We start from the raw sequence: 11,029 nt of genomic DNA on the forward strand, positions 1-11,029 counted from the left end.
GACGACAGGATTGGTTTGAAGAGAGGATTCGCGTCCACTCGGCCCCGCCCTAGACGTCACGGCGCCTGCGCACGTTCTCTCTGCTTCACAGCGAAGCTATGTGGTGACTTTGCGAAGTGTGTCTCGCTGTACTCGCGTCAGCGTTAGCGTCAGCGACAGCGCGTCAGCGGCAGTCGCTGCGGCAGCGTTACGGGTTGTCCAGGTAACCACGGGAGTTGTCGCTGATTGGTGGCATCCGAGAGACAGGTGTTCGTCTGGCAGTTGAAGCACCTGAGGACGCTGCTGAGCCCTCAGGTGAGGAGTTGCGTGCCTCTTCCCTCCCCCGCCAGCCTTAACGTTCCCAGAGAAGTGGGGGGAACTGAAATCTCACGATGGTGAGCGCCTACTGTATGCGGAATCTCTGCTCGGTCGGTAGTGTGCAGTAGCAGGACGGACCGCTAACCGCGGTAGCTTTCGTCCGTTTCCTTTGACATCAGTTGTGTACGAGGCCCCGTGCTGGGCGCACATGGAAACAGCGAACCTATGTCTGCGCCCGGATAAACGAGCGCTTTAGGTAAAAGCCCCAAAGACGGAGTGCGGAAGACCTCCCGTTCGTTCTGATGATGAAGATCTCAGATTCGGAAAAGGCTGGGCACCGGGAGAGGAACCATGCTGAAGAGAGGCTGGGTTTTGGAGCTAGGAGACCAGCACTCAAGTCCTAGTGCCAGCTGCACTTTCAATAAATGGTCCAATCCCGCTGACCTGAAGCCCTCGGCACACAGTCTCTAAGCGCCCACCCAGCGGCTTCATTGGGAAAATGGGAGTAACAATGATAGCAACCTGAGGGGGTTTGGGGGAAGAGTTCGCAAAAGCCTTCGCGAACTAAAAAGCCCCGTAGAATCTGATAGACGAGAGAGAACATTCAAAATAAAAAGGATAGACTCAGACAAAGCTAATGATAGTATCTGCCATTAGTGAATGTTTGCTATGTAGCCAGACAGCATCATTTAAAGAGTTAGGATTGTGGTTTGTGGAGTCAGACATACGGGGATATAAATCTTGGTTCCACCCCCTTAGGAATGTGTATGTAAATTTGAGCCAATTACTTAACTTTTCTGAAATCAGGTTCCCCATCTGTAAAATATGCATAATCATCTCTGTCTCAGCGTTTGAAGTAAAAGGACAATGCATATTGAGCATCTATCAAACTGCCTAGTCTATGGAAAGATCTTGTTAAAGGTTAGTTTTTATTATTCTACTCCCGGTCCCCATTGAATCCTCAGGCAGTGCTATGAGGAATGAGGAAGGCTTCACAGTGAATGTGGTATTAGGAGAATAGAGGGAAATTAGAACAAAAGAGAGAAGTGCTCATTGCTCAGGAAACTGCCCCCGAAATTGTAATTTAAAAATTCCTTTACCCTAATGGAATAATTGGAAGTGAAAATCCCCTTCAGTCTTTCAAAATAGGATGTCATGATACAGGGTAGGGCAAAGGCCCAGGATTGGCAAAATGATGAAGGAAGATGATGAGCAAGGAAAACGAGGAACCCTCAGGCCTTCAAACCTAATTTAATCAAGCGGTGGTTGGGGGGGTAAAGGTGGTGGTGAGGCTGTTTTTCTGACTCTGAGGATTTTGATGGGGGGAGGGGGAAAAAAAGGCCTTTTAAACCTGGGACTTTGGAGGTACCTGGGTTAGGAGTGACAAGTAACAAAGTTTCAAACCAGAGCTCTGGAGCCCTAGTAATTAATCACACAATTGGCTAATTTAGAGGCTAAATGTTTTATTTCAAGGAGGGAAGTACCTAGTGAAGAACCGTTGAGGACCAGGTGGTGGACAGAGGTGGAAGAGAATAGTCGACTGGGAGATGATCACTTCAAAATTGGACATCTGAGCAGTGCGTAGTTTGGGGGGGGGTGATTAAAAAAAATAAGCTGGTGGCAATTTCATCTTAAATCTCAACTCTGATTGTTTTTACTCCCCATTCCAGAACTTTCACTGTCTTTTTCCTACCAAATAAGCCTAAACACCTTGGCCTAATTTCAAAGTTTTTTTGCGCTGGCCTCCCTGTTTTTCCTGCCTTACTTCTTCTGTTCTAGTTGCAAGATAGTTTCAGCTGTATTAAATTACTGTCTCTTAATGAGATTTGCCTTTGCTCCTATCATTCCTTCTTCTTCAGATAACTTCCCCCATTTAACTACATCCAATTCTTCAAACCTTAAAGTTGGTCATTTAAACATAAAACGATTTCAGATTTCAGGCTTCCCCAAACTATCATCGTGCTTTGTACAGGCCTCTCTAATGGGATTTTTCCTGTTTGCACATGTTATTAGCCTGGGGACAGGGACCGTATTTTTGCTCTTTGTCTTCCTCTCTCAGCCCCTGACTACATGCCTTTCTCAGTGTGGTATTCAAAAAATATTGAATGAGGAGTGCCTGGGTGGCTAACTCATGAAGTGTCTTCAGCTAGGTCATGATCCAGGGTCATGGGATTGAGTCCCACATTGGGCTCCCTGCTCACTGGGAAGCCTGCTTCTCCCTCTTGCTCCCCCTTCTTGTGTTCCCTTTCTCGCTGTCTCTCTGTCAAATAAATAAATAAAACCTTTAAAAAATAATATTGAATGAAAAAAATGTATATATTGAAAAATGTATATATTGAATGAATGGCCGGATACCAGAACCTATTAAAAAAGAAGAAACTTATCAGACCAATTGATTTTATTTCCGTTGAGCTATGAGGGAGCAAGGCCATTGCAAGGGCACATCGGTACACGTGATTCTGCATGTCACCTCCAAGTGTATTTGCATTATGGGTTTCTAAAGCACCTTGTTCTCCTGGGCCAGAGTTTTATAGCCTTGGAGACCAGGACGCATCTTCTGTTTTAAGGACTATGATGTGGAGATTTGACCAAAGTCACAGTAGAGCTAATGGACCCAAAATTATTTGTGACTCTAGACGAACAGCTGGGCTTATTTTTGCCGCCTCTGCCTCTGCAGGATGGAGCTGCAAAGGTGACCTGCATGGCTTGGTCCCAGAACAATGCCAAGTTTGCGGTCTGCACAATGGACCCAGTGGTGTTGCTATATGATGACATGGGGAGCGGAGAGACAAATTCCCCACCAAACCAGCTACCTTGAAGGTGAAGAGAGTACTCTGTGTGTCAACCTGTTCATGGGGTCTTAGGAATCTGGAAAACTTCCTAACTAATTTCCCCAGCCATCTGCCTAGGAAATGGCCTGCCCCATCTTTTCTCAGGATAAATCCCTCACGCTCAATACAGTCACACAAACACCTTTTCTTCCCTTTTCTCTACTATGTGTGCTCATGACTTTTGTTTTTCTTTTCCATTTTTAACTCGTAGTATGGCAGGAAGAGCTATATGGTGAAGGGCATGGCTTTTTCTCCCGATTCCACTAAAATTGCCATAGGACAGACCGACAGCATCATCTATGTGTAAAGGATAGGCGAAGATTGGTGAGGATAGAGACTGGGAGGTGGGGGTGACCTGGAAAAGAAGGGGAAGGCAGGAAGAAATGTCTCACTGGGGAAAGGGGAGAAGAGAAGGTGATGGTCCAAGCTGGGACGTGGAGAGCAAAGGCCTTCCCGAGTCTGTTGCTGATTCCCTATCTGTGCCTGCCTCGTGTTGTGAGATCCCATCCCTGGGGGAATCAGCCTAAGGTCAGCATGAGGACCTGTGATGGGAGCCCTTGGTGACACAGCATCTTTGTTCCTGTTCTAAAACTGCTCGGGCTCCATTTTATGCCTCCTTTCAAGGCTCTTATGGCAGGGTAGGCAACATTAGGGGGAGCAGGGAACGTATCAGGTCTTTCTTCCCTTCCCCCAGCATCACGTGTGGCACTTTCTTTATGAAAGTGTTTTTAATGTGTTTTCCCTCCTTTTATTTGGCAGGGGTGACAAGAAAGTCATCTGTAAGAAATTCATCCAGACGGTAAAGTTCAGACCTGTCTCGGGGAGATTTGGATGAGCAAACATATATCAATATAGCTACCTGTAAATGTAACCGGAAGTTGCATTTTTCACTTGTCCATCTGACCTTTCCAGCTGAGAGGATGGAGGATGGTGCTGCGTGGCTGCCCCTCCTCCTTGCTTTCCCCCGTGAGCCCGGCTGTGTCCTCTTCTCCGCTGTAGGCGACTGGGGCGATGGCAAGTGGCAGGGGTTCAGTTTGTTATAAGTGTGCTGGGTGACATGGACAGGGTTATCCTTTTCATGATTTCCTCCTTACAGAGTGCTGTCACCTGTCTGCAGTGGCCAGCAGAGCGGCACATCATTGTTTTTGGACTGGCTGAAGGGAAGGTAAAGGGGGAAGAGAAACACAGGAGAGGCTGTGGGTGGGGATAACGGTTCTGGAGAGAGAAATACAGTTAAATGTCTCCCTTAGGGTCAAGTTATATATTGGGGGAGAAAATGGAAGGACCGGTTTTTTGTTATTTCTTTTTCTTTCCTTAGGATCTGGGTGGGATTGAAAGGAACCTTGTATCCATTTTCCCATTTTCAGGTTTCTTTAGAAAACACTAAAACTAATAAATCATCTACCATCTATGGGACAGATTCTTACATGGTATCACTGACAACAAAGTGAGTAAGGAAGAGCAGTATCCCAAGCTGAGAGACATAGGAAGAAGCGATGGGGATGTCGGGACTGGGAGACTATAATATGGAAGATGGGGAGGACTGGTAGCAGGGAGCCCAGGTAGGGTAATCATTGACATAGAAGTGTGATTTCTTGGTGAGACAGAGTAATGAATTTATTTCATTTGAGCTATGAGGGAGCAAGGCCATTGCAAGGGCCCATCGGTCCACTTCATTCTGTGAGTCACCTCGAAGTGTATTTGCATTATGGGTTTCTAAAGCACCTTGTTCTCCTGGGCCAGAGGTTTATAGCTGTGGAGACCAGGGTGCATCTTTTGTTTTAAGGACTATGATGTGGAGAATTGACCAAAGTCACAGTAGAGCTAAAGGAACCAAAATTCTTTTGTCACTCTAGACGAACAGCTGCTCTTATTTTTGCCCCCTCTGCCTCTGCAGGATGGAGCTGCAAAGGTGACTTGCATGGCTTGGTCCCAGAACAATGCCAAGTTTGCGGTCTGCACAGTGTACCGAGTGGTGGTGCTATATGATGACCATGGGGAGCGGAGAGATAAATTCTCCACCAAACCAGCTGACATGAAGGTGAAGAGAGTACTCTGTGTGTCAACCTGTTCATGGGGTCTGTAGTCTCATTGGAGACTATAATATGGAAGATGGGGTGGACTGGTAGCAGGGAGCCCAGGTAGGGTAATGTTTGACACAGAAGCAGGATTTCTTGGGGAGACAGAGTAATCTCTTCCTCTTCCTTTTAATTCACTCACTTGTTTAGTTCCTCTGGGAAAGGAATTCTCTCTGGTCATGCAGATGGCACCATTGTTGGGTATTTCTTCGAAGATGAAGGCTCTGGAGAGTCACGGGTATGACGAAAGGATGCTGTGAGATGGGGGTAAAGAAATCCAAGATCCCTCCTAGGGGAGGTTGAACATTAAGATTGAGGTGGTTGGCGGGGGCACATTTAGATGCATTCACAGAGAAGATTTTTATTCGGGAGGCCACAGCTTAATATTTGTGGGCAATGAGGAATCGAGGGGATAGGATTCTGAGAGTAAGGGAAAGTGAAAATTATTATCTATGTAAAAAGTGTATTTATATGTATAAATCATTTAAAAAAGTCATTCTCAAGAGAGGAAAGGGAAAAGGTGGGGGATACAAGGAATGTTTATGTTTTACTTGATGTAATTCACTATTGTTTGAAGAACTTTCCTTAAGAATTACTCATAGAGGGGTTCCTGGCAGGCTCAGTTGGTGGATCATGTGACTCTTGATCTCAGGGTTGTGAGTTTGAGTACCACATTAGGTGTAGAGATGCCTTAAATAACTAAAATTTAAAAAGAAAGAAAAAGAAAGAAAGTAACCCCTTTCTGCCTGGATGGCTTTCTGCAAACTAGGAAAATTCTGGCCTTAGCCTACAGCACTCTCCTCCTGAAACTAGAGACTCTCTTATTCCCTTTTGACTCCAACCTAAAAATATGACATTAAAGGCAGGAAAGAGAAATTCGTACTTTATTGGAAGCCAAAAGAGTTTAAAAAAAAAGAATTACTCATGTAATAATTAAATTTATTTCTTCTGTAAAGAAAGAGTTGTATGCTCCATGTGGACCTACCCAGTGTTAGATAATGTAGGATATGTCCCTTTGGGGGCCTTATAGGTGTTTACTAAAGAACTCAACATACAAGCCTTTTGAGGTTTCCTCTTGCGGACAATGTCAGATGTGTGTGTGTGTATGTCATACATACGTGTGTAAGAGTATAAAACCTAACGACAGTTTGTGAAGTTGTCTAGATTAGGATGTGCTTGGGTGGGAAAATGTTGGAAGATTTATACAAGGTATAAATTTTTCCTAGAAAGGAAGAACCTCTGGCTGAGACTGTCAGAGTCAGAGCGATTGGAACCCTTTACTTCTGTCTTAGGGGAAGTCGGTTAGCCACCCATGCCCGCCCTATGCCTTGGCTTGGGCAACCAACAGCATCGTGGCTGCAGGCTGTGATCGCAGAATTGTAGTCTATGGAAAGGAAGGCCACGTGCTACAAACTTTTGATTACAGCCGTGACCCTCAGGAGCGGGAGTTCACCACCGCTGCTGCAAGCCCTGGGGCCAGTCTGTTGTGTTGGGAAGTTATGACAGGTGGGTCCCTTTCCATATGCATCTTCTGCCTACTTTCCCTGTGTACACTTGCTCTAGCCCACTTATTTTCAACCAGACTGGGAGAATGGTTGGAAAGCAAGTATAGGTTTGAAGAGATCCTCAGGTTTTAATTCACTCACTTCCCTTTTCCTGCTCCCACCATCTGTTGGGACTCTGGCAGTTCCACAATACACCAGGATTTTGTGTCTCTGTGCCTCTGTCTGGGACTCCACAGTGGAATTCATCTCCACTCTCTTTGTATTACCGTTACCTCTTTTCAGACCACTGGCTCAGTGTTTGTCGCATGATATTACACTTTTGTGTTTATAGTTAACTGGCTAAACTGAAATGCCCATGAGAAGAGGGCCTATTCGCTTTTGTTTTTGTTTTTTTTTTTTGAAATCTCCGGTGGCTAAATTAGCATGCAGTACATAATGTATGCTTAAGTGTTTGGTGAAGGAAGGAAGGAAGGAAGGGATGGATGATGGAAGGGTGAATTAAATAAATAAAATAAATAAAGGGCCCCGGTCCCCTCACATCAGCTTTATTAGTCCTGTCCTTTTATCCCCTTCGATGTCATCTGGGTCTCTTCCTTCTGTTTTCTGTTTCTTTTTCCTTCTTTCTCCCTTGCTAACAGCTCATTTTTCTCACCAGCCATGATCTCCTTTTGTTTTCCCCACTCCTATCGCTCTCACCCCATTTTACTTTTGGCTTGATTTTCCCACCTTCCTTCCTTTGAACCTTTGTGTCCTCTCCTATGAGATTCCCTAGCATGTGTGTTCTCTCTCACTTCCTCTCTTCTCTACTACAGCGAGACTCATTGCCTTCTGTTACGCACCCATTTCCACCCTTTTGCTCAGTCTCCATCTCTTCTGAAATCCACCTCCTTAATTTCAGACTTCGGGTACTCAACTGGAGCCCTCGAAGAAGCATCTGGGAAGAGGCAAAGCGCAAGGAGATTGCCAACGTATATACCGTCACTGCCTTGGCCTGGAAACGGGATGGCTCATGACTCTGTGCAGTGCGTTTTACTAGTATTCCCTTTCTGCCTGGGTGACTTTCTCCAACCTAGGAAAAATCCGGCCTTAGCCTAAAGCACTCTCCCCGAAACTAGAGACTCTCCTCTTCCCTTTTGACTTCAACCTAAAAATAGGACATTAACGGCAGGAAAGAGAAATTCACACTTTATGGGAAGCCAAAAGAGACAAAGAATTCTGTAGGCAGGGCTGATTTCTCCCTTTCCTCCTATCACAATCCTGGCGTCCTGTGAGTGCCACCTCTTTCCATCTGGTACTTCCCCAAACTGCCAGCCCTTTTACTGCTAACTCTTTCCTAGATTCTAGAACTTGGGTTTCAAGGGTGTCTCCAAATATCCTTCTGATGCCTGTTACCTTTTATGTTGTCGCTTTCCCTTCTAGGGCACACTCTGGTGGAGTGAAACAGTTTGACTGCTGCCTCTGGAGAAGCATTTACAAGAATGAGTTTGAGTTGACATGTGTGGGACCTAGCCAGGTAAGCAGCTGATAGCCTGCTGCACCAAAATCTCCTTCTGGACACTGCCACAGTGCCAAATTGAACCCCTGGCAGAGCTGTTCTGGAGAACAGAGTGTATCGGGCAACTCTTTCGCAGCTTTCCTGCTATAGACCTTCCCGTTTATTGTAAGAAAAGATTTAAACACCAAATTGAAGGGGTACAGAGATCGCCACTTCCATCTTCCTGGTTTAAAACTTTACTACCTGGGGCGCCTGGATAGCTCAGTCTTAAGTGTCAGACTCTTGATTTCAGCTCACGCCATGATCTCAGGCTTGTGAGATCAAGCACCCCGAGGGGCTCCACGCTGGGCATGGAGTCTGTTGAAGATTCTCTCTTTCCCTCTCCCTCTGCCCCACCCGTGTCTCCATCCCTCTCTAAAACAAAACAGAAAAAGCTTTATTACCTGTATGTGGTTAACTGGAGAGTTTAGAATTACGCAGGTGCATGACATTGCTTAGGGCCTCTGAACTCACCGTGTTTGACATTGCAAGGTAATTTATTAGTTCCTGAGCCCACTTTTCTGTTTTCTCTCCCTCTGTCCTTTTTTCCTTCCATTTATTATTCATTGGTTCCTTCATTCTTTTTCTCTTTTTTAAAATTTTGTTCACTTATTTGACAGAGTGTCCGCACAGGATCAGGCGAACGCCAGAGGGAGAGGGAGCACAAGCTGGATGATGATATGATCCGCCTGGTAGGGAAGCACCACCCAGATCTCCTCAGTGACACACACCTACGCCTGGGCAAGGTGAGCCCTTCTCCGGTCTCGGCCATCTCTTCCCCGAACAGGCCCCACGTCCCCCTCGCCTCATCCTGACCCTCCTTTCGCCAGGAGCTGGAGGCTGAAGGCCGACTGCAGGAGGCCGAGTATCACTACCTCGAGGCTCAGGAGTGGAAGGCAACAGTGAACATGGACCGGTCCAATGGGCTTTGGGAGGAGGCCTACCGGGTAAGGAGTCCAGGTCACTCTGGGGACACGCCCGTCCCTCTTCCCCACTCTCAAGTGACGCATTCTGAACTGGTCGTGGGTCTCTTTGAAAAACACCCATACCGACAGGCAAAATTTCACATGCGGTAGGAGGGGTCTGTGGACTACCTGAAGTCCATCCTTGGACCCTGAGCAGGCTAAGGCTAACAGACCCCAAAACTGAGCCGTATCCCTGTTCTAGTAGAAAGACCTGACCTTTGTCAACGCTGCAGTCCGGTCAGAGAGGGGAAGGGAGCAGCCCTGTGGCCCTGCATGGGAGGATTGCCAAATGGCTTTGCTTCACAGGTTCCCAAGGCTCACAGAGGAGCTGATGCCCACAAGCACGTGGCCTATCTGTGGGCAAAGAGCCTGGGAGGAGCATCCTCAGTGAGACTGCTCACTAAGCTCGGACTCCAGGCAGCTGCCGTGGACCACGCCGCCGACAACTGATGAGGCCCCACGGCTTCTCTCCCCTGGACCCTTTCGAGACAGAGCTTCTACATAGACAAGGAAAACGGCTGTATAGCTGAGAAGTGTTTCTGAAAATGGAGGCAGGAGTGAAGAAATCCTTGGAAGAACGTGATGGAGAGGGCAAGGAATGAATCAGTAGCTCTGCCCCTGTTCCCCGGGGCCTCAGAACAGTGTTTAGCTGTTCTAAGAAGATGGAAAGTGATCCGCGTTTTTCCTTCTTTTTCAAAAAGACCTTTTTAAGCAATTACTATAGCCAGTGTGGGGCTTGAACTCAACCTCAGATCAAGGGTCCCTCATTCTACAGACTGAGCCAGGCAGGTGCCCCAGAGAGAAGAGCTTTTAAAGTGAAGGTGCACTAAGCCAGTAATTGACTTCTGAGTATCAGAAGTGGGCTTCTGTTAAATGCAAAAAGAGCTTTTCTTAAGCAAATGTTACAAAGACCAGTAATAATCCTGCATGGAGTCAGATGGCTGAGGGTAGTCAATGTTTTAGAGAGACAGTTTTTCTGCTAGTATAAATGTGGCTCAGGAGGAAGTGGTGGAGAACCCAGAGCCCTCGCTCCCGAGGCAGAGTAGTGCTGTGAGGCTCACTGCGGTCCCCTGCCTCGCGCCCATCCCATTCCTTTATGCCCACTGGTCGCAGGAAGCACAGGCTTTTCCAAGTGTCCCCTGACCCCGTCCTCCTTTACGTGTCTGTGTGCTTCTGTGTCACTTCACATGGGTTGTCTTCTCAGTCTGTTCTTTCCCTCCCCTGGCCCCGTCTCTACCCTATTTGTTTTCTCTTGCCCTGCTCCGCCTCTTATAAAATGAAAGTACTGAGTAGGCAGACCTTACCTACACCTTCCATTTCAGCTCATTTGAATTTGCTTTTGAACTCTCCCGGCTGGCCCTCAAGCACAAAACCCCTGAGATGCATCTCCCATATGCTATGTACCTGCTCCTCCTCCCTTGCTTTTAACCTGGACCTCCTCCTGTCTCCCGGCTGCCATGATGGCAATCTGCTTCTGATCGTGTGCGGCTGCCCTTCTGTCCCTACAGGGTAAATTCGAAGAGGCCAAAGCTGAATTCATCAGGGCTGGTACGCCCAAGGAAGCAGTCCTCATGTGAGTTACCCGTCAATTCCTTACACCCGTCCTCCCAACCGCAGCCCCAGGACCTGGCATGGCCACCTTCACCTGAACCTAGTACCAATAAATCTTCTACCCCCTCTGATATGGCTGTCTGTCTCCCACTATTGAGGCCTCAGTCCTGTGCTGAGCCTCCCGTGTCCTCTTCTGGGAGCAGATTCGTCCATAACCAGGCCTGGGAAGCAGCTCCGCAAGTGGCCGAGGCCCACGATCCTGACACTG

At 47.2% G+C, this 11,029-nt stretch overlaps 1 protein-coding gene across 1 annotated transcript; it reads left to right on the forward strand.

Moving 5' to 3' along the window:
- Window positions 1-3,987: 3,987 nt before the first annotated feature.
- On the forward strand, window positions 3,988-10,711 carry LOC123394264 (intraflagellar transport protein 172 homolog). The gene is made up of 10 exons (XM_045088016.1): window positions 3,988-4,123; window positions 4,225-4,293; window positions 5,026-5,169; window positions 6,499-6,712; window positions 7,610-7,733; window positions 8,131-8,224; window positions 8,866-8,991; window positions 9,076-9,192; window positions 9,517-9,659; window positions 10,533-10,711. The coding sequence occupies exons 1-10, from the start codon at window positions 4,049-4,051 to the stop codon at window positions 10,636-10,638; spliced, it is 1,212 nt and encodes a 403-aa protein (XP_044943951.1). The 5' UTR covers window positions 3,988-4,048; the 3' UTR covers window positions 10,639-10,711.
- The last annotated feature ends 318 nt before the right edge of the window (window positions 10,712-11,029 follow it).

Source organism: Mustela putorius, unplaced genomic scaffold (genome assembly GCF_011764305.1).
Source record: "Mustela putorius furo isolate JIRA1106 unplaced genomic scaffold, ASM1176430v1.1 tig00002118_pilon_pilon_pilon, whole genome shotgun sequence".
NCBI lineage: Eukaryota > Metazoa > Chordata > Mammalia > Carnivora > Mustelidae > Mustela > Mustela putorius.